General features: G+C 48.2%; 1 protein-coding gene across 1 annotated transcript; it reads left to right on the top strand.

The window, feature by feature from the left end:
* The first annotated feature begins 1 nt into the window (after nucleotide 1).
* On the top strand, nucleotides 2-27,994 carry fam222ba (family with sequence similarity 222 member Ba). Its single transcript, XM_079282763.1, has 3 exons — nucleotides 2-70; nucleotides 20,616-20,743; nucleotides 26,152-27,994. Exons 2-3 carry the CDS (start codon nucleotides 20,662-20,664, stop codon nucleotides 27,894-27,896), a joined length of 1,827 nt encoding a protein of 608 aa, XP_079138889.1. The 5' UTR covers nucleotides 2-70; nucleotides 20,616-20,661; the 3' UTR covers nucleotides 27,897-27,994.
* Nucleotide 27,995: the final 1 nt, after the last annotated feature.

Below are 27,995 nucleotides of genomic sequence, written 5' to 3'. Positions count from 1 at the left end.
GGGAGAAAATCTGTCCGTTTTAAACCATGGCGACGTACTAAACGATGCCTTTCGCAGAGGTAAACGGAGAGTAAGTAGTTGTATCTTGATAACACGGCGGCTGCCTGACACTGTGTGACATCCTCTTGGATTGTGGCATTAATATTAGGAAAGCTAGAGAAGGCAACAATGGGACTGTGTGTGTTTCTGACTGGCTAGATTAGCTAGCCAGGAGCCAGTCAGCTGGCACACTGACTGGCATCATGCAGGTTTAGAGCTACTGAACTGCTCCCCTGTACTGTCTGTATACCTACTGTATAAACTGTCTTTTATGAGCCAAACATATTTTATTCAGGCACTAAAGGAGCATACATTCTTGGTCAAAGCCGGTGTTAAAACTGAATGAAACTGGGCTTGTATAGTTGAGCTGTCTAGATATTTGTTGTGTTGTTCTTTTTTGCATACGATAACAACCAGTGAGGATTAAGCATACCTCAATTTGCCTGCCAAATCATCACCATGATCATATTTGTATCACTGTGATTTTAATGAACATGATTAGTTTTGTGCCACAAATAAGTACCTTTCCTGAGAGAAGCTGGGATGAAGTTTGAAGTGTGGTTATCTTGTGCTTTTTTAAAACGATGGTATAGCCGTCTCTCTAAGTTGTCTCCCACTGCTAGTATCCCATATTCTCATGAGGACACGCATGCATGTATACCCTAGTGTCGTCTCCCCTCGTGATCCAGATGTTGTGCACGCTCCTCGCTCGCGGCTCGTCTCCAAATAGCGCATCTGAACAGTAACGAAAGTGTTTCCCACCTTGCGAAGACAAAGTGTTAAAGGTGATAACAAAAGGTTGACGTCACCGGGCTCATCCTGATCCTGCCGCACAACCTCGACCACTGAGGAGAGGTGGAGGCAGGGGCGGACTGGCCATCGGGGATACCGGGGGAATCCCCGGTAGGCCGACGGGGTTTGGGCCGGTCTCTGACATCGCCGGCCCGACTATATTATATGCTTCACAGAACACGTTCAATTGACTCTAATACCGAAAGTCAATAATCAGTGAAAACTGTATCAACAGTATAAACTGACATTATACTACTCCTCGCGATCTGAGACGCCATAGCACGGCTGGACACTACGGTGCTTTTAAAAACTTTTTCTCCATTACCGCGGTCTGCGCCGTGCGCTCGTGCCGTCGACGGTCGGGGCGGGGCCGGCGGAGGTGCGAATGGCCGCCGTAGACCGGCGAAATACAGGGGCGGCTTTACTGTCACGGCGTCCATGAATCGAGGACTTCTTACTGGAACTGAAACGATGTACTGGGATTAAATTCTTTGTCAACAAAGAATTTGGTAAGTGACAAACTGCGTTTGTTTTTTTACATCTGCAGTAACGTTTTTATGAATAATATTTGATGGCTCGTGCTCTTGTGTGGTGGAATGCGTGGATCCGCTGCAGGTCTGCTGGATTGATGTGCTTTGTTGTCATATGAATATATGTGACTGGTTCTTATGACTTTGTGGCTGTCATTGTGTTAATTACGTTGATTTGACCATGCGTTGTCAGTTATTGACGTAGCGTCCCGTCACGGATTCATGTATCTGCAGCTTGCGTCACTCGCTCAGAGACAAGCCGTTTTGAGTGTGAGCTAGCAGCATGGCACCGGTACCAAAACGTAAATCCTTTAAAGATGGAGCTGAAAAGCTCAGGGAGAAAAAGAAGAGATATCTGGAGGAAGGTGCATCAAAATATTTAAAAATCTCTGACTTATTTGGGAAACCACCGACTGGTGACAGTGTTATGATGGTAAGTTGTGGCATTGACTTGGCCAATGTTAGCTTGCTTTTCACAGATGAGGTAGTGTTCGGCTACAAGCTAGCCTAGCTAACGTTAGCTAGATAAATGATAAATGTCCAAAATTGAGACCGTTATGATCTGGTCAAATAAGCAAGCTGGCGCTGTTCGCATCATCGAGATTATTTAATTTAACATGTTAGCCGTAGTTACTTGCTTACAATCGATGAGCAAGCTATCCATGGTGGTAGTTGTAAAGAGGGCAATCTTATCATTTCTAATAATTTATGTCAAATAATGTTTAAATTAACCAGCTCTCAACAGCACCTGGAGGCTTTTATGTTGATGGCTACTCAGACAGATGTTTTGCAGATGCTGGACAGTGAGAAAATCATAGACGGTGTTGCAGAAAAGAGTGAGCTGCTGCAAAAACTACTCGTGTAGTGAGGTAATAATAACACATGAGTATACTGATATTGTTTTTTATTACTATGTGACTATAATGCACCTGGGCTGGCAGAGTTAGTTTAGGTTCTGTTACTTAACTTATTGTTTTGTTATGCACCTTCAACACCCCTACACACACACACACACACAATCACACACCCAGCATGCAACACTACTGATACCACTGATGTTCACACCCCATCGTATGTTCTGTTCATTTCAATATAGTTCAAACTAATTCTACCCTCTGATTCCAGTTTCTTTATTGTGTGGTCTTTCTCTGCTGACATTCATTCCTTAAGGCTCTGTAGTTATACGTATAACCATCTGATACTAGCCCAAAGTTCAGCATATTCATCCAGCAAACTACTACCTTGGAGTATTATTTTATTCAATGTGTCCATCCAGGCAAATTGGTGGATCCAAATGTTATAAAAAAAAAATATATGATATAATTTCTTTGTAATCATCGAAAATAATGTTAAGTGTATGGGTATTTTTCCAAGTAGGCCACTGACATCGATACGTGCGATGCATTGAGTGGGCCGGTCTGACAGTAAACTCCCGGGCCACTTTTTTCCCCCAGTCCGCCCCTGGGTGGAGGAGTAGTTTCAGAGGAGAGCAGCTTCTTTTCTCTTTTTTCTACAGTTGCCATAACGTCTAATGGTTCGTGTCTGGAAGGAAAAGGTCTATCTCTGATCAAATTTCTGGTAACCTAAGGGCACACTTAACTAATGGGATCCTATCGATGTTTCTCCCCCTCCGAGCCTGATCTGCACACGGCGGAATGTTAATGTTGCCACAGCCTGTCCGTGTTGTTTTTGGGCTGCTCCCGAGTCTGGCTTTATTGTTTGTAGTCGGTCCGTAATGTCATGGAGCTTGACGGATAGGATTGTTTTTTTTAACGCAGTAAAGCAGCACTCCTGCGACTGACTGGACTATGGACGTGATCGGGTTTACTCTGCACATGGTAAGAGGATACAACTGTGAAATGTCAAGAGATAAAAACAAAACTAATTTAAAAAACTGTTAAGTCTGCATTTGCATGACGATTTTTTAAAAGTTGAATAAATCGGTCGTTATCATGTTGCCCTTTACGTGTTTCCTTAATGACAGCAGGGAGGATGTGCTCAGTGGTGTCCTGTGCTTACCCAAACAAGAGCCTGACATTACTTGCCCAAAAGTGCAGTTTTGCAGTGTAGCACTCTTTCCCCAACGTTTTCCAAAGAGCAGATAATTAAATTTCAGACCTTGTTGTCTGGGAAACTCGGGGCCCTAGACTCCCTGCAATTATCGTGTAGAAGGAACCCTTTTTGCATCGGGGTGCTATGTTTCCCAGCCCAATGAAGATTAATTGGGTCTTAAAAACAAATGACTGCAAGGCCTCTCCCCATCTGTAAAAATGCAGGTCGCCTCGAACGACTGCGATGACACATACCTGGAAGCATGACAGCGAAACGCCTCAAAGTTACTGTGAGATATGGGGACGCAGTAAGGCTCGGCTTACAACAGCACACATATAGATTTGGCAGCGTAGAAGTGACAGTTTGACTTGGATTTCTGTGTGTGCTCATCAACATGCTTTTTCTTTTTTCTTTCTGTCTGATTTATGTGTTTTGGCTCTTGCTTATTAAAGCAGCAGACGAGCCTGAATGTCAGGAGCACCTGGTTTCCTTTGTTCATGTCACGCTGGTCAGCATTGTAGAAAATTACAGCGTTCCGTCAAATTGAAATGCCACTTGAATGCATGTGCTAATTAGATCTCTGCGTGGCTTTTCAAAGTGTCTCTCCTCCCACTGCCTGCCAGGCTTGTGCTGACTCTTTCACCTGTCGCCACAAACCCTCAGTCTTCGCTGACGGGAAAGCCAGACGCTTTGTTTTTTGTCAGCCAACTCCTTGACAAATATATTGGGACGTATTGATTGCACTGTGGGCAGAGGAGGGGTCATTTCCTCTAAAATACTTACGTAGCATCTTGGCTGCTGTAGCTTCTCGGTCTACAGGTGCCTGTATACGAGGTTAAACCATTGCAGGAAAAAAAAGTATACACAGACACACCTACGTGTTTAAGCGTACTTGGGTGGACGCTTTACAGTAGAGTAGTGAGTAGAGTTCAGTGTGAATGTAGTACGCACACCCACGCAGTCCTCTCGATACTAATCTCACTCTATAACTTTCTTCATGTAAGCAAAAGGCAACGCGGATATTCGTGAGTGATGATTGGTTTTCACGGAGCAAAAGCAATCGTTCCGAGCACCTTTACGTCCCAGATGTTCTGCGCTGTGGAAGGTTCTCCACGCGGCAGCCAAAACCATCTGATTCCCAACATCAGGCCCAGTCTCAGACAGACAGCAGTAATAAGAGGATAACATCAAAGCGCTGCTTCATTTCTCTGAGATTTCTGAGCACGACTATGAATAACAGATCACAAGGTACAAGAACTTGAGCAGATTTTTTTTTAATGTTTCAGCTGTTGTTGGGGTTCACAGGGAGCTCATTAAAACACATTGATTAGTGACGGCCCCGTTTCTGTGATTGTTGACTGTGGAACGCTTCGACTAACCAGCGTGTTCTTTGATGCAGCGGTTTCCTGCGCTGGAATGAGCCACTTGGCTGATGCTCGCTTTGGTTTATTCAAAGCCAGTCATTTCAATGTTGCATTTCAGAGACGCTACTTGAATTGTAAATGTGTGATGGTACGCTCTTCCTTTTCATTTTTCAGCGGGGGCCTGTGTATGTTAAATCTCCTGCAGGTGTTGCCTGTGAATTTTATGCGCACAGCCGATTTCTATTCGCCTCACCCAGCTTCAGATGAGCTGCATTTGTTGAATATCAACCATTTGCTAAATGAGGCTGACCCCCCCCCCCCCCCCCCCCCCTCTGTGAGGTCACCCGATGTCTGCCCAGCTATATGAGTCCGTTTCCAGACAGAGGCCAGATGTTTGGTAGCCGTTTGTGTGAAAGTCAGGCGACTCTGTGCGAGAGTCAAACGCGGGTCGCGCTGGGAGCAAAGAACTGCGGGCACATGATGCATCCAGATCAGGTGTTTGGGACATCACGGGCAACTTGTGGATACGTCTGAGACCGAGGGACTGACCTGAAGGGCTCAGGCTGCGGGTCAGCTACTGCTTGGTATTTAGTTTACTTCTCATGTGATTGATTTATGTTGTGCCAAGTGACGACAGGCGATCGACCCGATTCGAAGATACGCTTTGTATCTTTGTTTGTTCTTGTGTTCTTCGTAGGTTGTGTAATCAGCGAAACCCAAGGCTGTAGGCCAGGGAGTGCTGCAACCTGGCGTTCCAAACACCAAAAGACCAAAGGGCTTTCTGAGATTGTTGCGTCTTCAGCCTGAGGGCAATCGGGGAAGAATCTGAGCCTCGCGGGGACATTCAAGGCAAAAGCAGCGGCCGTGGCAGCAGGAGGAGCGAGGCTTGGTCTCAGACAGCGTCTGTCTGAGACGACAGGGTTCTTTATCCGACTCCCGTCTCGCAGGAACAGCAGAGGAGCAGAGCAGATACTGCTATCTGTTTATGGCACGAGATAAGGCCGCCTCAATCGGATCACTGACCCTCCGCTGACACTCTCCGCCCTCAATACCAACCCTGTGTAATAAGAGGTTGCCAGGCGAGTCCCATATCACCCCCGAGTAATCCTAATGGGTGCCATTAGCATGTCCGCGGTTTATTGACGCGGTTTTCCGACGGCCGTGCCAACTGTACATATCAGGGCATCATTAGCCGCCGGCAGAGAGGCTCAGCGTGTGACCCGCCGTGCGGGGTCAGAGAGAATGCCACAACAAAGCGCCAGCGAAGCTGTAGGGAACAGCAAGCGGAGGGGTTCGAGGGAGAGTGAGATCAAAGTGTCATAGTTGGTGCAGGCATTAGATAAGGCTAAGCTACCAGAGGATTATAGAGGGAGGAGATGTAAAATGCTGTTGGCTAATTGAGCTTTATTTTTAATATTTCAGAGGGTTCATTATAATCTGAATCTTTTTGGAACAGGCTTCACCACCTGAATGATGGCAGTATCCTTTTTTTTGTTCATGCCGTGTCATTGAACACGCGGTACAGTGCGTTTAGAGGAATGCTACTTTTAATTACCAGACTTGTTAATCACGTTACACAGTTGTATTTCATAATTCTTGCCTAATTGTGAGCCTAGTTACCTCGCATTCCCTCTCTTCAACAAGAATACAATGCAAGTCACGTATTTGAGGTTTTTAAAAATCCCAGTTAAAAAAACAAAATCGTGTTTTTTGCTCTTTGTAACCTTTGGCGAGACACAATAACCTGAAGGGTGGACTTTGGGCTATCATACAGTTCTATTCTCCAGAATGACGAAGCAGCGAGTGTATCTGAAGCCCTGACAAAGCGGCTGATGCTCGGAGGCTTGCTTTGTGGAGAGCGTTGCTGTGGAGAGAGAGACTGAGGGCGAGCGGTCAACGCCGGCACTTTGCCATGACCCTCCTCGGTTTATCGCGTTCTGCGGCGCTCCTCCAGGCCTCCAGTGTGTGGGCGCGTTTTCTCTTCCGCGTGCGTGCGGGCGCACTGGAGATCTAGCCGCGCTGTAGAATGGGGCCCTTCATAACCTCTTAACCCTCCGGTCCTGTTTGCAGCCATTGTTGGCCGTGCTGAATGGTGTCTCCGTGCCTTGAAAAGTAACCAGATGACATTCTTCCTGTTGTTCGAAAGGGCCCAGGGTTGTGTTGTGAAAGGCGGCTGAAAGGATAGGCGAAGACTGTGACCTTCAGAGGCTAATCTCTGGCATGTCATTCAGTGGCTGTTTGAGTCAAACGCAGACCGTCCTCCCTGATAGCAATGTACCGAGTCACACACGGCAGAAATTCCTCTTAGATTTATATATAACAGTTACACGGCAAAACACAGTCACGTTAGTTTCTCTTTTTTTTTTACGGAGCCTCCAGTATGAAGGAACCAGGCGGTGTTTTTGCAGCGGCGGAACTGAATCGTTATTCCAGACGGGCCATGTGTCTGACACCTACATTGTCCAAACGGTCTCTCCAGCCTGTGAGTGACCCTCTGTACACAGACCTGTGGCATCAGCAGTGCTGCATGCTGAAATACCGCCGGTGCTGTGAAGGCAGCGGGGATGAAATGCACTTAGCGAGACAGTAAACATCGGCGCGGCCCTCCAACTAGCTCGCGTTGTTTATGTCTCCTCCTCTCTGGTGTGTTTGCTGTCTTCAGCTGGCTGGCGTTTCCTGGAATGTGCAGCGATGCAGTTATTGCTTGGGTGGGGGGGGGGGTCACACAATAGGAGCATATCTTTTTTTTCCTCCCTTCAACATTAAGAGGTTTAAAAGTTGCTATTAAAGCTTTGACCAACAACTGTTACATTTCTGCTGCCACTTACAGATTAACAGCCTCCACGGCACAAGACAGTGTAGCTACCCAGTTGTAGAGGGTTTTTTATCCTACATCGAGACTCTCAAAACCCCCTTAACAGATGCTCTTAGTCTACACTGACAAGAAGTCTTTGACCATTAATGTGTTCAAGGGGATTTGCTTTTCAGCGCGTTAGAATGCACTTTACTGGCATTGAGCCGTCTTTGTGCCCGTCTAAATGAGTCTTTGAGCGAGAACAAAGTTTTCTCCCTGCGAGCCGTGAATAGCACTCCTGCTTCCTGTGTTCGCGCTGTGCCACCTGTATGGGGGTTAAGATTGGGGTCAGACCTTTTGCAGGAGTCTGTTGTCTGAGGGCCCCTTTTTCAGCCGGTTGTGCTGGGGACTGACGTGAAAAAGGAAAAGCTGTCGGGTTTTAAAGGGCCTCTTTTGTCGGACATCTTTCAACGATAAATGATTGGCACATCTCCTGCTATTTCCCCCTTTTGTTTTGCCGCCGTTGAGCAGGAGAGAAACTGGTGAAATTGACCGTAATGTGCGACGTGGCAAGGTTGTTTACAAAGGAACCGTTGAATCAGAAGAGGAAACTGTCAACTTTTATCATGCTATAGCGTTTTGCACCAGTCAGAAAATATCCCCAGAAGTAGTGTATCAGAAGGTGATGGAGAGCTAGAGATGGAGACGGGGTGGGGGCAGAGGAAGAAGGGCTGGGCCGCGGTTTGAAAGGCGTACTTAAAAGTGTGTAACGACTCCCGAGGCCGGTCATGTTGCTGCGTGACAGGGAAGCATTCGTCTTGCTGCGTATCTGACGTCCCAGGGTCTCATTGCGAGGGTCTGCCTGAGCTGCGTGTCGGCTTTCTGTAATTAATAGCCAGTAGCCCCCCCCCCCCCCCCCCCCCCCTCGACCCCCATCAAGGGACCAGGTGCTGTTTGGATCTGCTCTGGCATGGAAAGACAGATCCGCAGATCCGCCGGTGGTGGGTTTCACTGTTATCGGGATAGAACTCACTCTCCCGCTCTGCGCTGACCCTAGAACCAAAGAAACAAAGATGCTCTATCACCACGGTGTATTTTTAGCGATGCCGGATTGTGGGGCGAAAGATGCGGTTCATTCCGTCCACAGTGTGTCGAGCACCATTGTGCTCGTGTCCTGTGCTGTTTAGCAGGGCTAGCGGGCCCTGACAGATTGCCATCCCGATGGGGAGATTTACCCCGCCAGCACCGCCAATGGCACTGACACCATCATTAGGCTTTGATCAGCTGCAGTCTGCAAGTGGAAGGAGAGAGAGAGTAATATTCTTGATCTAATTACTAGCAGACATTTCAGGCGGCGTAATGTGTGATTTAACCTTTTGTCGGAGGCTATAAATGGAAGCTGGGTTAATCTTCCCTGCAACCTCTTTTCCACACAGGGGAAGAGTGTCTTTAAATTTCCCTTTTCCCATGGAGCTGGTAAAATCCTACATGTCGCCAGTGTGCTATGCTAGCACACAAAGGCTGACTTTCTACTTGAAATCTCTAAAGGCAATAGTTCTCTGACCTTTGAATGTTACCAGCAGCTGCTTTGCAGGGACTCACGTGCTTTATGCATTTGGAGAATTGCAAGTAGAACAAAAAAAAAAGCTGTCCTTTTGACTTCTGTATGCTTCCTCCAAATGGATTGTTTCGCAGCCCCCCTTTCTTTCTTTCTCTCTCTCTTTCTCTCTCTCTCGTTCTTTCTCTTTTTCTTTCCCTCCCTCCCTCACCATCACCACCCACACACACTGCAGCACGATGAGTGCAGGAGACTTGATTGAACAAATAGATCGCGAAGTGCAATTTAGGGGGTTTGGGTTAATCGGTCAAACGTAGTGAAACAATTCTTTGGACATGAGGGGATTAGTCTTGCCCTCGCTGAGCTCATCGGAGCCCATTCTCCCCAGCGCCGGCCGGGCTTTTAGGGCCAAGGGCCACGGCCTCACTGGCTCCATGGAGAACCACACACACGCACCCCTCAGCATGCTCCATTGCCTCTGAATGCCCCACCACTCTACTCTCCCTTTTGTTACGGAGTACAATTGGAATGATGGATTCGCAAATTAAATGCAGACCTCTCTATTCATGGCCACCCTTGCTCAAAGTCTCATTCACTGGATCTATCGCAAACCTACTTTAACCCGGTGACCAGGTCCACTGCGTGTCCTTAAATTCCTTCAGAAGAGCGTCTTTTGCCCTTCAGTGCATTCTTAAGAAGCGGCTCCCCTTCAACTCTCCTGACGTAAGGGCTTTCAGTATCTTGTTTTTACAGGGATGACTTCCTGCACATTTTCTTGCCCTTTCATTCTGAGTGCCGATCACACTGATAGGAAGTGGCCCCTGCTATGATGATGTGTTGGCAAGCTCGGGGCCCGGCTGCAGCCCGGCCGAGCCTGCTCTAAATGACCTGTGTCATTGTCTCCTCCATGTTCCCCAGAGCACAGCGCCGAGCTGCCTGACCCACGCTCCCTTTCGTTGTGCTGCCTTTTATTTATTTTCAAATACCATTTTTTAAATCAGTTTGAATGCGTTGTTTTCAATTGGCGTTCACTCGCTTATATGATTTGGTTTTGCAGTAGTGAAGTATGCGTTCATTTGTTCTGTTATTTACTGACTTTGTTCTCTCACTGTCTTTTGAACCCATAGCACCTTGTTGTGTCTGGCGACGCTATCTTTGAATCAAAATGTCACATTCACAGCACCTCTGCCACACATACTGCTCATATGATGTAACTAGAGCTGGAGCCATTAGTCAGATATAGAGCTGCTGTTGGTAAGTTATAAAAATAACTTTTTATCATATTTGCTCAAACTGTCACTGTATCCTAACAGCAGTACATCAGCTCCAATGTGTCCAGAAGCACATTTTAGTGAAGAGTTTAGCTGGTTTGTTTGTTTGCTCCAGCCGGTGATCGGTGCTTGCTTCTGGCTCGCCTGTTTTCAACATGGCGGCTGGGTAACAAGCTCTTCTGTAGGATATAGGGAAGTTATTTTTTATAAAAGCTGCCAACTGCAGATTTGATCGATTAGTTAAAATAACCAGCAACAATTTTAATAATTGATTATTTGTAGAAGTAGTTTTTTTCTCATAAAAAAGCTGGTTGCAGCTCCGTATCTGTGAGGATGAGCTGCTTTTCTCCGAGTTTTGGACTGCTGGTCGGCAGCTGTGACTGACTCGAAGTATTTGGTCAATTTTACACTGAAAAAATATATTTACCAGCTAAATATTCAGCATCCATCTTACAAAGGACTCTTCTTATCTTACACTTTTCCTGTCAGTGCAGATAACAGAGGCCCTGCTATTCCCCCCCCCCCCCCCCCCCCTCAGCCCCAATCCCCCCTCCAGTGCCGTGTGATTGCTGTGCTCTGTAGAGACCCCAATTAGCAGGACTAGCAGGCCTCCTGAAGGCCACCCCCAGAGCTTTGGTGTGAGAACAGAGGAGGGCTGGACCGGTCAGGAGCAGCTCTGAGAGTGACGTGGGCTGAGCCTCTCAGCTGGACCCTGGAGCTCTCGACACAATGACAAAACACTTTCTTCACGGCAGTTTGCATGTTCTCCATTTTGCATCGCACGGTGTTGGCAAAAAAGTGGCTCTACATTTATTTTTTTTGCTAAAGGTCAAGTGTCCTCGCCGGACCGTCATCGTATTCTGTGACCATATCTGAGAGATTCATTTATCATTCGCTCCAAAGTCCCCTACTTCATCAGCCGTGTCTGGTGTCTGCTATCTGGGGCCTGATTGATGGCTCTGTCCTTATTGCGGGGGAACGAGGGTCGATGGCAAAAAAATTTGCTGATGGGTGCATTAATGCTGAGCTCAATGGCGTAGACCTTTGAGCATGCCTCATCAGTCTTGAATCATTGGACGGCCGCAGGAGATCTGAGATGAGCGGGCATGATGCAAGAAAGCAAGAGAGAGTGAGCGATGGGGAAAAGGAGTTTTATCTTCTGGGCTAACTCTATTACTCATACCGCTCTATCTCACTGGGACAGGCCAGAGGGAGATCTAGATGGAGTTAACTGTTTGGGCAAAACTTAGGCAAAATGTAGAACTATTTAGCTCATACGTTTGGTCACTTTGACATCCCAAACATATCAAAAATCTGTAATTGAATCATCGGAAATAGTGCCGTGGTTGTTGCGTGACATTTGGTTTGTTTGCTTTGGGATTGTCGTGATTGTTTTTGTAAAAAACAATCCTGCTGCCATGACAACACCAGTAACACACCGACTGTACGTGCAGGCTCACAGACAGGCAGACGGACGGACGGACGGTCGGTCCTGCGGGCCAGATGTTCCCTCGCAGACACAGAGGTGAGATGTTTGCCTGGCTCACTCCAGTGTCTGCTGGGGGAAGAACTGGGGCCAGAGAGGCTCTCGCATATATACGCAGGAGACAGAAGCAGAGACCACAAATGTCTTGTGTGTCACAAAGGGCGAAAGGAGCCCGTCTCACACAACCCTGTCTCTGGTGGGGGGGGGGGGGGAAGACGTCTTTCATTCCTCGGCTGGTCTGTAGGTGCGAGGGGGACTCGTGTGGTCTCGCTGGAGGCCAGACTGAATGTCAGAGCTGCCAGGGAGGCGGCTGACCTTACCAACCTTACACAGACACAGGATGCAGACACATCGGCTTTTATCTGTCATGTACACAGCAGGGTTTGGAATCGGCATGTAGCCATTTGCTTTTGACTGGTGTGGCTGCAGCAGTATATTTCCACCAGACCTGCATCTCTCTTTCTCTATGGCGTGCATTAAAAAGATCTGCACGGAATTTGGAAAATACTGCCACAGAAGCATTACTAGTAATTACAGATTAATTAGACACAGTTAGAAATACATGAGTATTCACGACAGCATCATTATTATACATTATTACAACATCTAAACCCTTAAAATTGATGGTAAGTTTACTGATGTAGACACCGCTCGCACTTTCATTATGTCACAAGTTACACTTACGACATTAATGTGTTTCAACCAACAGCAATAAATAAGAAGACTAATGGTAAACAAGATTATGCTTTTAATGCGGCATCATAAGTTGAATTGGTTGAATTGTTTGAGCGAGTCCTCCTGCAGAGCTGGACCAGGCATGAGTCTAATTAGGGTGTTTCCTTTCTGTGTGTGTGTGTGTGTGTGTGTGTGTGTGTGTGTGTGTGTGTGTGTGTGTGTGTGGATTGGTATATACGCAGCTCATATGGGAGAGAGGCCAGTTAGTGTAATGGCAAAGTGGATAAATCTCTCACAGCAGGCCTGTGTACCACTGGAAGCTGTTTTTGTGCGTTAAGCCCCTTTAGGATGATTTGTGAGAGTCGGTGCTCGTTCAGTTATGCCCAGCTGAGCTGCTCTTAAATCAGCCGAGCTGCGCTCGCAAACAGGCCGGGGCTGGTTAATGCCGGGTCAATAATATGGGTCCGGGTGGGACAAACACACAGAGGCTTAACTTTTCTCTCTGTTAAACACAGTGTACATGTCAATAAGGAGACATTGAAATACTAGAGGAGGTCATTATTCCTGCAGGGGAAAGTTACTGGTGTATATGTAGGTTTGCCTGTGTAATATCCTGTGCATGCACTAACTATATATGTACAGTACGTGTATGTGTGTGCGAAAGAGCGAGATTGGGGAACAGCTGCATTGATTTGGTTTTTGTTTGCGGAGTACTCAGAGCAGAAATGCAAGCCGTGGGAACACCTGGAGAGAGGGGAAAATGGGAGAAGAGGAGGTGGTTGTGATGTCAGCTCTGCTCCTGGCTCTTTGCCAAGTATGCATGCACACACACACACATACGCACACACATACGCACACACGTGTGCATCTCTGATGTGAGGGCGGCCTGGGATCCCAATCAGCAGCACTTAACAAAGCTTTCCTCTTTCTCACTTTAATCGCAGGCTCAATTTGTCACTGGGGTGTCCAATTTCTGATAAGCGCTTTGACTGAGAGAGGCGAGGTGGGTGTGGAGAGGAACACAAAATGGATGCACCTGCTAACAATTGAAATCAAACCACTCCACCTTCATTTCCCCCTTTTTTTCTTTTTTTCCCGCCAGCTGGAACAATGCTGCCGTGCTTTAGCTCTCGGCACATTGAGTTATTTCCCGCTAACTAGGGAAACGGCCTGGCCGACTTACAGTCACACAGTTCGGACATGCTCGGAAGTCTTTCTATGGAACCGCTGATGGGCCACCGGGCTCATATCTATTTCAGACCTGACGGGAATTAAAAGCTAGGGTACATGCGGCTTATTTCAGAAGCATTTTTTGTTATATTTGTTCAAATTCTTTGAATCATTTCATGGAACGATTGGATGGCCGTCCACCTTCCGAACCACCGTCACCGGTGTCTTCCACGAGGCCAGGCGGACAAAATGGTTCCAACGCGAACATGCTAGTGATAGCTGTGAGTGCTAACAAGCCATGTTGGTTGTTTACCCTCATTATTTGAATGCAAGGTGTTTGCTTACATGTGAGTGAGACATGAGGCAGCTCTCAGGTGGACTGGTCCTCCAGCAGTGGGCAGGCTGTGGGCTGCCATGTGTTTTGGGGGCGTGGCCGGGATGTTTTTGGTTAGTTGGACACTTAAAAACTCCAGCTTTAATGTAAAAGGCTAATTGCATCATTTCCTTTTAGCCTCAGTATGTTTTCAGAACAATATATATATATATATATATATATATATATGTGTGTGTATATATATATGTGTGTGTATATATATATGTGTGTGTATATATATATGTGTGTGTATATATATATATATATATATATATATATATATATATCTTTGTGATCAGTTCAACGCAGGCTCATCTGTTTGTTTAGGTTTCTTCATCCTGTCTGTTCCACAACTAAGTGATTTATACACCCGAGCAACTTCAAAAACCACATCCCTGAAGTCTGACGATTCCTATCACTGCACATAGCCTAACACACACACACACACACACACACACACACAGAGACAGTAGATCAACATTGGTCAGGTGTCTGTGTTGTTTTAACCACGGCATCCTAGTCCAAACCCCGCAGTCTGGCATCTGACACGGCAGCATGTGACTCAGCACATTGTTGTCTGGTGTGATACGGGGACATGTGAAGATAACACGGATGCGGTGGCAACGCGCAGGAGATGAAACGGAGCAGTGTTGCTCTCATATGTATGAGCGGTGTGATCTGCTGGTTACCAGGAGGCTGAAGTTTCTCCAGAGGATAAAAGAGTCTCTTCCACGGTGTTTACTTGCATTCCTTGTGCCTCTCAGTGGCACAAGGCATATCCGAGCCAGCGCTGTGCGGCTCGAGGGATGGCGACGGCGGCCCTTCGGTCCGTGGGTCAGTTCACCGCTGTGCTCCAAATATCTCAACAACAGTTGCCGAGCAATTTTGAACAAGCGCTCATGGACTTCATACTCTTTGGTGATCTCTCGCCTTTTTCATCTCGTGCCACAAGCAGGTAAAAGTCTTCTCTTATCCAGGAAAATATATTTCAACATCTGATGTCGGCGTTTAGTTCGGCTGAGGCCTCACTATGTTGACTTTTCCCTCGTCAAAGTGTTTTTAACGTCGACGCTGAGCAAGAACAGGCCCAGCCTCTGAACACCGTCGTGGAGGATTTTTAGAACAGCCTCTGAACAAACTGGGTTATTTCACGTGTTGATCTTTAATTACTGTGATGTATTAAGAGTGTGAGTAAATCAAATCCTATCTCGGGAGCTGCGTCTTAAGATCTTTGCTTTCTTTTTCGTTTACTACATGTCAGCTCTTTTTTAAATTTCTTTTCCTCTCCCTCAAGTGGTTTAAGACATGTCACGTCTGAGAGGAGGCTGGCTTATTCCTCACTGAGGCATGCCCAGCTTCTGGCTGCACTCTGGATGGATATGCAGCAGATGAATAAATAACTTCGGATCCCCTCTGTTCTGGCAGGCCATCCACACTGCATTTCTATCAGGTGTAAACATGTCTGTCAAACGGCACAGCCAGGGGCCCCCGGCACGCATGCGGCGCTGCCAGCGCTTTCCGTCTGCCCGTCTGACCTTGGCCGGTCTTGACATGACTGAGCACACTTAGCGCTACCTTCTGCATTTGGAGGGCTCTTCTGGAAGGCAAGTGGGTTTAAGTGGCTGTTAGTGAAACTGACCCGAAGTTGAAGAATGGGGCCTTGGCTGGCTGTCCCCTCAGCGCTGACGTGGTGGACGGGTAATGTGGCCCGTCGTCGTCTCCGCTCCACTCGCAGCGGACGATGGACATCATCCAAGAGGCCGGGGAATGAGGTCACTCTGATAAGAAGAGGCCTCGTAGTTTGGACGCTTGTTTTCTTGGTCCCACAGCGCACGGCTACTCTTAAGAGCCGGCGTTCTCATTGTGGAACCAACTTTTCCATATCTGACACGTCTATGCAAAGACTTAGCCGATCCAGCTGTGGACCTCTGCATTATTCCAGGGGCATGCTGTCTCTCTCCGCTCCGTATCCGCCGTCTCACCTCGGGGAACTGTCACTTTTTCATCAGTTAGTTATTGAGCATTCATACAGCCTCCCAGTGTTTTTCGCAACAGCCCCCACCCTCTCCCGTCCAATCCCCAAAGAAGAGTCGTTTCAAGTAGCTGTCTTCCTCTCCCCTCTCCCACACTGCTGCAGCAGCTTCCTTGTTTGACAGTTTTATGCCTGACACCCCGTGTCTAGCAACTTGGAAACCACTATTTTACAGACTCTCAATTTGTGTGCGAGTTGAGTTTGGGTTTGGTCGTCCTCTCTCCGTTTTCACCCCCTCCCCTCACTAACGTGTCCGTCTCCCACTCTTTCGCCCTTTCTCCATTGGTGTGAGATAAAAGCTATGATGGCGGCGGCGGGGGGGGGGGGGGGGGAGCAGGCAAACGGGCCGTCCCAAACGCCTCGGGATGCGGGATGTGCTGGAGTCATCAGGATCCATTGTGAGAGGCCGTATATCCCAACATGCCCGCGGCCCTCTGCTAGCAACAGAAATCCTTTTTCTATCTCTGTTGTTTGTGAGCCTGACGGGCTAATGAAGGCCGTACTGATGTATCATTCCTTCCCAGCGTGCTCGAAAGCCAAAGCCTTTTCCCCTCCTCTCCTTTTGACAGAACGCTCCGGCTTGGTATTCAGGGGCAAAAAGCTATTCTGTTTCCTGCTCCTTTTTTCTTTCTTTACCTCCCATTCAGAGACTCTGCTCGCAAAGAAAAGTAATTTCACTCTCTCTGTCCCTGAGAGAATCGGCACAGTGAAGTTGCATTGAATTTTTCGACTGCAACATTTTTTTTCTTGGCTCTATTTCAGACCCATAACCTGGGGGTAAACATGCAATTAGAATAACAGCAGCCGGCTTTCTCCTCCGCTCTCCTCTCCTTCAGCCGTTAGCACAAGCAATGTACAACACGGTGACTGGGCTCTCCTAATTGCTTTTGCTTTTAATTGGTATAAAAAATGCTGTGAATATTCAACCAGTAACAGAATGTACTTTCTCCCCTTTTTCTCACCGTTTATATTTCTTTTTTTCTTTATTGTTTTTCTCTCCTAATATTGTTCGCGTGTCCTTCTAATGAGCTTGTTTTTGGTGCACAATCCTCGCTCTTTTTCTCACCTTACTGCTGGTGGGTATTTTAACAGATGATTTCCGACATAATTAGCCTGATGCAATTCCCAGATTTCCTCCAAATGCAGATCCTAGTTGATGAGGATATTGATCAAAAGATTCGGCCAGTCAGCTGGTCTAATTTCCTAAATGGGCTTCCGTCTATCTTGCTCTCCTCTTTGCACAATTCTTTCTGATGGCTTTCTTTTTCTCCTTCCCCGCCGAGGAATGAAAAGGAAATATAGGTCATCTTTTATGGGAGCAATTTGACACATGACACAAGTCGTGCGCATCACTTGCTCAAGTCCTGCTTTTGTCTGCTCGCCTTTATGTGTCCTTAATGAAAGCCACGCAGTAATTCACACACTTTTATTACGCTTGGATAAGTAGCTGGTGTAGACTAGTCGAGTCGCTATTGAAGTCGCTGTGGCAGCGGTGCTGATAGGCGAGTTGGTAGTCGTCAGGCCTCTGTCTGCTGGGTTTCATCTCCCCCTGCTCTCCTCCGTGCAGCAGATTGTCAGCTGGGCCATTACCATAGGCTGACCTTTGCCGCTGCACTCCCCACTGCACAGCTTTCTGACATTCAGGGCCGCTGTGGGGGAGGCAGGAAGGGGGCGGGCTGATGGCCTGTTGGCTGGTTTTTTTTTTAAGCCCGTAGTGCGTTTATGTGTGTGTGTTCTTATAACAAATGCACTGACAGCTTATGCTGGTGTGTGTGTGTGTTGGTTTTTTTTTCACCCCCCACATCATTTCAGTCTCTTGCCACCATTTGATATTTTGTTTCTCTGCACCCCAAACCTGCCTGTTGTCAAAGCGATTGCTGTTATCTTTGTGTGAAATCTTGGCACTCTGATAAATGAGAGAGCGCTGGAAATCCTGCCTGCTCACATCAAGGTGCCGCGTACCTAAAAATGCTTCCAAGGCCGAGGGAAAAGAATAACATGTCAGGCCAATTGAAGTTAATGCATGGTGACGCGCTGAATCGAGGGCAGGGATTGCTGCCATATGGCGGTCCAGGCTGTAAATCAGAAAGCGGGGGGGAGGCTGGGCAACAGGAAGGGTGATGCAGCATCAGTGCCACGAAACACCCACAAATCCCTCATATCGCCACCCTACCAGCCCCCCCCCCTCTCTCTACCCTTCTCTCCCTTCTGCCCCCCCCCTGCTGCACTCCCAGGTGCAACACTCACAGGTATCTGTGTAGAACTGGCAGCTTCATTAAGGCTTTTTTTCCCTTCCCTCCTCTCGCTGGGAGGATTTAAATGAGCTGTCATCCTGACCTTTTTGAGCTCCTGCTTTTTAAAGCCAGTTCAGCCCCCCCGTCACCACCCCAGCACCCGTCTTTCTCCCTTTCCACCTTTCTCTCTCGCTTTGTCACTCTTTCCTCCACTTGTCTCTTCTCCGGGGGGGGGGGGGGCACTTTTAAGCCATCACCCCGCGGCAGACAGGCACGCCAAGGTTGTTTTGTGGGTAATTGCCGCTCTCATAGACGCTGTTTGTCTGTGCACACTCGCCGCCCTCATCTGATGCCACGCAGCGAAAGGGGAGGGCGCGGACCCTGTAGACTTAATTTGCTCCCCGACTGTTCTTCAGTGCTGATTAAGCAAAGCATCTGCGCTGTTTTGGAATACAGCAGTCAGCCAACTGGAGCGCGGCTAACGTTTTCTCCCTCTCTATTGCATCAGGTTATTGCACAAAGTGGCAGGCATTTTTTCGGAGGCGGCTCCATTGTTTAATGTCCCCAAAATAAAGGCCTCTTTGAGGTCCAGAGGACTTCAGAATCGATCAGAGACTCACTGACTTGTCAGCGCCAGGCCTCTCGAGTGTGTTCTTTTCCAGCGTACAGGAGTCATTCATTTCCTCCACCATGGTCTGGTGGAGGCAGAGGTAAAGCGCAGGTAGCAGGGTCCAACTGGCTGACTAACATGGAGGAAGAGGACGAGGACGAGGACGAGGAGGGACTGAGTTGATTTAAAGCTGCCTGCCCCTCAGGCCCAGTCTGCCCGTTTCACTTCAGCTGTCTGATGTTCAATTGAAGTTGTTATTGGCATCAAATGTCACCTTACCTGATGCTCCAGGTGTGACATCAGTTTCTAATTGAAAGGTAACCACGTCTCCTTCAGCCCTCTGCCTCCGGGGATCGGCCACAGAGTTGTATGGAGTGGTCTCACCGACGTCACGATCTCCTTAGTTACGAGGTCGGTCGGCCATGTTGGAGTACATACAGATCCTACATGGCGGCGCGTAAACAAGGAAGTGCGGCGAAAATACCATACTTTGAATCACTGGATAGTGCATCAAAGGTTCGCTACCTGGCCAAATTGAAGGTTATTGGTAACTTGGATCCCTATACGATGAGTGCAGATCGTTTCAGTGCCGATCCTACTTATCTTCCATCGGTAAACTACGCCAACATCTACACGTATCTCGTGAACACCCCCAGTCCTTACACAAAAGACGAGCTGGAGTGCTACAAAGGGCTCGACGCTTATACTCAGTTTGTCAGTGGATGGGTCCGAGACGTCAAAGCAACGGTCATCGACAATTCTCATCTCGTCATTGGGAGGGTAAATATATACAGATCTGGTCAGATATTTAGCAATATTCAATGTTTACTCAGCGCAAACAGACACGTGTGTTTGTTTACATTGTACGTGCATGTCATTGTGTGCGTGTGTGTAGGAATTCACTTTCAACTAACTCCTAACTTCACCCCCCCCCCACACATATATATATATATACATATATATATATATATATATATATATATATATATATATATATATATATATATATGATCCGACGTTAAACTCATATCACGCAATGCTGAGGCTGCATCTCTGTGTTTCGCCTGTTGTACACGCTCGACACGTCTCTGGCACCGACTGCTGTCACGGGCCGATGAAGCTTCGGTAACCTTCTCATGTAAAAGTTTAATTTATATTTCCTTTATTAAATACTGTTCACAAACGAATTTGCAAATAAAATCACTGACCACTTATAAAGTGATCCGCACATACTCTAGTGTACTCCAAATTCCATTCCTTTATATCTCGAGAGATGCGTGACAGCCATTTCTCGCGATGTCGCTTGGATAGCTCCTTCGTGTCATTTCCTTGATGTGTAATGACCGCTGGCAAACGAAAGAATGATTTCTTGTCTCTAACAGCTCTGCTGCCACAACCAAAGACAGCACAAAAGTTCACCACCGATAGGTTATGCGACTCAGCCGTGCATGCCAGTGGCTTTGTGTGTACTCCAACATGGCCGACAGCTAAACTGTGACGTCACACGAGACCACTCCATTCGTCTGGACCCAGCCTCTGTATCACCACGCACCATGTGCTGCCTTGCAGTTATGTCTGACTGCTGACCTCTCCCTCTGTCCCCCTCTCTCTCTCCCCCTTTCTCTCTCTCTGCAGTGTGAGGAGAAGTGTGTGTCCCATGTTGCATTAGTGTCTCTGTGAAATGCTGGCCTGTCTGCCAGGGCCAGGTGACCTCCCCCTCCAGCTTCTCCCCCACACGCAGATGAACACTGGACATCAGAAATGTAAGTATCTCGGGGAACACACACACACACACACGCACCCACTATTAACTACCACCACCATCCCACACAACTAACCAAGCTGTTACAATCCTGCTGCCCGCCCAGCGTCAGATGCCCATGCCAAACCCTGGCCTGCTTCTCTTCTGCAGCTCCGTGTTAAAACCAGGAAGAGAGCGGGGACATTTAGGCACCATAGATCTGTCTTCAAGGGGAAATTAGGATGGGCTGCGCCGTTAATTTGCTGATGAACAGAGAGCCGGGTCCCCTTCCCTCCCTCGTCGCCCCTGAAGATCCGTCTGCCACGTCCGTGCGGCCCCCGTGTGCGTGCCGCGGCTCCGATCGCCACGTTCGAGCGTTGGACTCGGCCGTCTTGGATGCTTTCACGCCATCAGGAAGAGTCAGTCTCTGTCAGACCGGCAGACAGATTGCGGCTGAGTGGTTTTGCCCCGATGATCTTGTAATGAGAGTGAATTTAAGAAGCAATCTGCTGCCCCGGTTTAACGGCAGACGAGTCGGAGCTGGTCCAGTTCATTCAATGTGTTCTGAATTTTCACAAGTCGGCTGCTGACAAATTGGGGCTCTTTACAGTGCGAGGGGCGGCCGCTAACCGGCTCTTGAGATTCAAGTATGACACACCGATGAATGTCCGTAGTTCCTTGTCATTTCACCCTAAACACATTTTGAACTGACATTTTTTTGGGAATTCATCACATTTTAAAATCATTCAAATGCACATTCACATTGTGTAATAATGCGTTTTTCTCTCAGGCTTTTTACATAAACCCAAAAGTCAATCACTTCCTGGACGATATGTCCCATCCAGCTGATCGGCTTTATTTATTCCATCATAAAACATCTACATCTCCTTTTCTTCCTGCCTGTTTATCTAAGAGGGGCTCCGGCTTGACCCCATGTCTGCAGCAGCTTTTTTTTTCGTTTTTTGTTGTTGTTGTAAAATGCTCCAGCTCATCAAGACTGTCTCTGCTCTCCCTTTGTGTGACACATCGGAGCACGAGGCGCAACCAGAGTTCAATTTGTTTTCCTGCCCAACGCTGTAATCCATTTCGGTGATGGAGCACACGAACGGTCCTCGAAGTGTAATTTCAATCAATTTTTTCCCTCTCCTCCTCCTCCTCCTCCTCCTCCTCCTCCTCCTCCTCCTCCTCCTCCTCCTCCTCCTCCTCATTCTCTTATAACGCTTTTCCTTTTCATCCGCTCTTCAAAGTGTCATTAACAGACACGGTGTTACATCAAAAGCACTGGAGCTGTTTTTCATTTTAGGCTAAGTCATTTATGATCAAAGTGCCTTAGAAAAAAGAAATCTGTACACTCTGAAGTGGCATCTCATGCTGCCTACGATCCAGCACCAGAACACCTTCTGGATGTCCACGGTTTGAGCTTTGAGTTCCCCGTTTGCTGCCACGCGCAGCCAGAATCAGGCCTCAACCTTCAGGTGACACTCGGCCCGTCTCCCTCCCGGCTGTCCTCGGGACGCCTTGTCTCTGCAGAGCCCCATCGTTTACCCAGCATGGCGGATCATTTGGCAGCTTAACTCCACGAGCGGTGTGCTCGGCTGCTTTTAGGTGAAATTCATAGACTAGTTGTCGCTTTAAATCTCTATTCAATACTCTGACAAGTTCCCGCAGCAAAAAAAAAGAGGCTCAGATGGAGGGTTCACATAATTAACTCCAATTTGTGTTCCCATTCATCGACCGTATACTTTTAGCTACTCGGATGCTGACTCGTATGTTACAGAATCTCGTCCGCGACACTTTCCCCTCTCTCTGTGTTCACCAAGAGCCCCAGATCGCCAGGCTGCCTCCTCTCCTGCAGGTGAATCTGTGCACACGGAGAGTCATTTAAAGTTACGAGCTTTGCGGGGTCGCTGTCAGAGGCGAGGGCCACAGCAGCTGCTGTATTTATCATCGGGGATTGGCTGTGAAACGTAAAGGCTGTCGGAGGAGTCGATTAGGTACGCGAAGAGACAGTTGTGGGTCACAAAGGAAACGGCTCGTACTCCAGGCCGGACGACTCAAGCGGCGCTTCGCTTCTTACGGGCAGAACAAACAGTGAGTACGGCTGGGGCGGATTTTTCACATCTCCATCCCCACTGAGATCAAAAGCAGCCATTTTTTCTTCCTCTCCTCATCACATTTTTCGTTTTTTTTTCATAGTTCTTGATCTATCAGCATTTGCTTTGCTCAAATGTCTGTTAAAAATTGTAAGGAGGGGGGCTTCATGCGGGAAGCCAAACTCGCATGTCTAATTTAGATGCCGAAGCTCCAGACCTAATTTCCTGCTCGTGTGAAAATCGCAATTTGCAGCAGCACGAGCCCCTGCCCTCCTGCTGCTTAAACCTTGTTCAATAAAAACAGTAGTTTGAATAAAAGAAACTCTAATTAGTGCCTGCTGACTGTGCACTTGTGTTCCAGCTCGCTAGCTTGCAGCGGGGTAATTAACGCACGGCCAGACTGGCCTCTTTTCCCCTGTTCTCTCCTTGGGAACGTGCTTAGTGGGAGATCTGAGAGACGATATGCTCGCAGCCGCCTACAAACTTCACTCATATCCTCATTAACCCTCCCTTGATGCTTTTAAGCTGTTCAACTCATCCAGGTTTCAGGTTGAGGTTGAGATGCTAATAAGCTCCGCTTGCTTACTAGAACACACAATCAACAGCTGCCAGGACCCTTAAACAGTCGTAAACAGCAAGAGGTCGATTTTATCCACTGTTTGGGGAAAACTACTCTAAACAGCAATTTACCGATTTCACTCCACATTTTTACAGCAGTTCTGCTAAACCCTTTATTCTGATTTGCTTCTTTTTGTTTATCTCAAAATGCCTGCCTAAGCTTTGTTAACAATGTATAATCCCTTTTCCAATTTAATGGATTGGTCAGTTTCCAGACATTGACATTGCTTTCTTTGCCACCTGCCTGAGTCTTACAACTTAAGTATAAAACTCATTACACAAGTGCCGGTGGCAAAACGTACACAGTTACATGCTCGCTGCAGATGTTTTCTCTTCATGTAAAAGCCAGTCAACGCTATATTTCCAACATTGTCTAAGTCCCCTAAATATGAATATGAAACTGCACAAACATTTATATTTAGGTATAATTCATTTCAGGTTGTTATATTACATTATTTGCGATATTACATAATTTAAATCATGTGAACAGGGCTTAATCGTTACGGTCTGACCCCGATTAGAAACCTTTAGAGAAGCTAAAAGTTGTTGTCTGTCACTTTTAAGTGTTTGGATCAGTCTTTGCATTATTTACCCCGACTCCACTTTTCCACGCCGGCTCAGTGTGCGCCCTTGTATCCCCGCGCCGCTTGTCTGCTCCTTCTCCGAACACGGAGCGAACCCTGAGAGATGATGTTACACTTGAAGTTGCCGTGGTCTTTTAACATTCGTTCACGCTGTCCACAACCCTGGTTTGATCCACAAGAGTCTTATTCCCAGGAAATGATGATAAAAGATGTTTTATTCATTGCAACAGCTGATGGTTCTCTCTTCCCACCTACTTAAAGCCCTTTCAGCAGCGACATTGACATGAGCTTTTGACAACAGTTGCAAACAAAGGAGGCTATGCCAGAATCTCACAATCTCTAGATATATATATATATACATATATATATATATATATATATATATATATATATATATATATATACACATATATATATATATATATATATATATATACATATATATATATATATATATATACTTGAGTACTGATAGCAAACAAGTTACATTCATCAAAGTATAGTTGTATTGCTTTAAATGGTATTTACTGTGTACTAAATGTAACCCGTTGATGAACCGCCTTTGTATTTATTCAGTCTGCTGTTTCCGATTTCCAACCATCAATACCTGTGTTTGACAGGCGATGTCCATCCTCAGCCAGCTTTGTGTCAGAGTGTTCATTTATCTGCGTTTGCTTACCCCGGCGTTTATTCAGACACTAGGCCTCGGCGATGGCGGGTGTCGAGCTCCAGCTCCTTGGCCCGGACACCTGCATTAATGAGGCCGCCATCAGCAGGCCGAGCACTTGGTCACAGCGGCCCCCCTATGTGTGCCGCCCCGATCCGGCCCCCGCGCATCGCCTCCCATTGTTTCCTGTTCACAAATGAAGCAGGAATTAATTAGCCAGTTGGCACGGCTCCCGGTGCCGCCGCGTCAGAGCTCGCAGTTCAGCTCTGTGCCTCGTCCCTCAAGCCCAGCCTGCCTGCTGTGAGACTCAGCAGAACGGCCACGGGAACCATGAAACCGCGGACCTCTGCCAGCAATTCAGACATTTCTACAGAGAGAATAAGTAGGCTGTATGCTGTACCGGTGACGTCTATTTTTTACCTGAACAGAAGTCCCCTCAGAAATAATGACAGTAAATTAAATAAAGGACAGTCACAACAGACCAGTGATGCTTCTCATAGATCAGCTCATGTCCATCAGTCCGAAAGCTGTGGCGTAAGTAGGTCAGACTGGCGGGGCCGAGGTGATGGAGACAGGCTCCTCTCCCTGCTCACTTCTGTCATTCCTTGTTATCACTGACTTTTCTTGTCTTCGTAAAGCAAGTGGCGGTGAGCACACCTCGTTAAATGGAAACATGCAATCACGCCCGTTAGCCGACACCTGCACGATCCTGTCGCACATTTTTAAACAGGCTCACAAGTGGAAACCGCACCCTCGCGCTCACACATGCACCGGCACATAATCGTGTTCACATTGTCACATCGGCATTGTTAAATTTAGCCACGGTGCTTAGCAGGTGTAACGAATGTCTGCGAGCTGAGGCCTGGGAGGTGTTCCTGCAGATCAGAGACGCTGCTGCTGTGTCTGATTACTTGTCTGCTGTCATGGAGCTCCGCTCTCTGCGTCGATCTCTTTCTTTCCTTCTCTCCAAAGCAGACACAGGGGACCGTCACTGCCTCTTTTATTCTTTGTTTAGTTTGTGATCCAGGAGCAAGCAACGCAGCCCCCCACCCTCCCCACCCTCAGATGCCTATTTATTGTTTTCCCGGATGCTGCGTCAATTAAGGCCACTAAAAGCCCCCGACCTCAAAGTCGTATACTCCACCGCGAAATTGGATTTTAGACTGGGAAATGTGTCGGTCGCAATAATTCAGCTGAGGATGAGATTGGAAATCTCTCTTTGGCCTCATGAGACGGGAGCTGTGAGGGATTTAGGAGAAAAACAGCGAAGTATGGAATATGAGAGCGCTGTCCTCTCAGCTGCTCAGATTACAACCGACGTGCTCTTTTGTGCCATGTACACTTCCACCTGGATTAAGTTGTCTCTTTCTGTGCCTCCCTCCCACTCTCTTCATCCCCCCAATTATCCTCTTCTTGCTTTCTGTCTCTGTCTCTGCTCTGACCTGTCCTGTCCTGTCCTACACCCCAGGGGACACCACGCAAAGGATGAGATCCGCTCCGTTTCCGACCCCTGCAGAATTGGATGCTTTTGCTAAGAAGGTTGCCAACAACCCCCTCACCATCAAGATCTTCCCCAACAGCGTCAAGGTACCCCAGCGGAACCACGTGCGCCGTACAGTCAACGGGCTGGATACGTCGGGCCAGCGCTACAGCCCTTACCCTTCCTCTCAGGCCATTGCCAAGACGGGCCTCCTCGCCATCATCAAGGGGCCCACAGTCAAAGGCGTCCTAAAAGATTTCGACGGCAGCCGGGCTTGCCTGCACTCCGAAGTCATCATGAACGCCCCCAGCGGACCCTACCAAGTGGCCTCGACCAGCACTTTAAACCACCACCACCCACCTCTGCAGAACCTCCCCCGGCCCCAGCAGAGCGCACCCCTTCAACCACAGGACCCACCTCAGACTCTACAGATGCCCCTCCAGCAACAGCAGGGTCACACCCAGAGCCTCAGACACCCTCCCCACATGGCCCAGCACCCTCAGGGCCCACCCAGACTCCAGACTCTGTCTCAGCACCCGGCCCTTGGCCACCCACAGGGGCCCCCTACCGTCATGCTTCAGCAGCAGCACCTTCAGCAGCAGCCACCACCTGGCCTGCAGGGGAGCAGAAAGCTGCCAGATGGCGACGCACCGCCTAATGTTACCGTCTCTACCTCAACCATTCCCCTCTCCATGGTCGCCGGGCTGCACCAGGGCCACCAGGCTGACCTGAGCACCATCGTGCATCAGATCAACCAGTTCTGCCAAGCTCGGGCCCAAGGCGCGGGAGTCACCTCCATGTGCGAGGGCCAGATCGCCAACCCCAGCCCAATCAGTCGCAACCTGCTCATCAGCGCCTGCTCCAGGGTGTCCATGCACAGCAACCCCGCCACCCCTGGCTTTCCCCCGCCCAACTGCATTATCGGTGCTCAAGAGACAGCCACCGCCCCGGTGGGAGCTCACCCGCCACACGGCGGGGCTATTATGAACCACTTGCCTTCCAACCACACCGATCTCAAGCAGCAGCAGCACCACCACCACCACCACCACCACCACCACCTGCAGCAGCAGCATCTGCATCAACAGCAGAATCAGCAGCAGCAACAGCTACAACATAACCCAGAGCAGCAGAACATGCGCTCTTGGAATCAGCACCAGTTGGGTCACTTGCCCCACGTTCAGAACGGTGGGACCCACCTCTGCAAGCAGCCTTCCAGGGACTCCGCCTTCCATTTTAAGGGCATGGGCTACCCTGCAGAGGTGTGTGTGGGTCAGCCTTACACACTGAAACCTCCCGTAGAGAGGCCCACCCCCTCCCCCCCTGTCAACAACGGCATGTCCGGCCCCATGGCCCACTACACCAATGGTCACTACTTCCAGTCCCACGTTTGGAACAGCAGCATCCTACCCACACCCAACAGTGACAGCTCCGGGTCTCAGGACATAGCCATGCCATTCCACGGTGCGGGCCCAGGGGGGTGCGCCACACTAGACTGTGGGCCCCCCGGGGCCCCCCATTACAGGCTAGGAACGAGCTCCTGCACCTCCTCTTCCTCAGCCCAGACTAATCTGATGCAAGCGGCAGATTACTTGGGTGGGGACTTCCAGAGTCCCTACTTCCGCGATCAGAATCTAGCGTTGATGGGCAAGATGCACAGGCCTCCTCTGAGCAGGGTTGGTCCAGAGGTCGGGGATGGCAGAACCGCTCTCATCCAGCACCCAGGGTACAGATAAGCTATGGCCTTGTCTACACAAGAGTTATCAAAACCCCTTTGTTTAGTCTTAAGAAAGGAAACACATGAATACAACTAAATTGATAACTTCAAAACACCT

This window comes from Melanostigma gelatinosum (genome assembly GCF_949748355.1).
Source record: "Melanostigma gelatinosum genome assembly, chromosome: 14".
Lineage (NCBI taxonomy): Eukaryota > Metazoa > Chordata > Actinopteri > Perciformes > Zoarcidae > Melanostigma > Melanostigma gelatinosum.
This window is presented reverse-complemented; position numbering and strand designations above follow the sequence as displayed.

Coding starts and splice junctions, on each gene's coding strand:
- fam222ba (XM_079282763.1), top strand. CDS start 20,662: ATGCTGGCCTGTCTGCCAGGGCCAGGTGACCTCCCCCTCCAGCTTCTC. Junction 20,744..26,151: donor GAACACTGGACATCAGAAAT/GTAAGTATCTCG, acceptor CCTACACCCCAG/GGGACACCACGCAAAGGATG.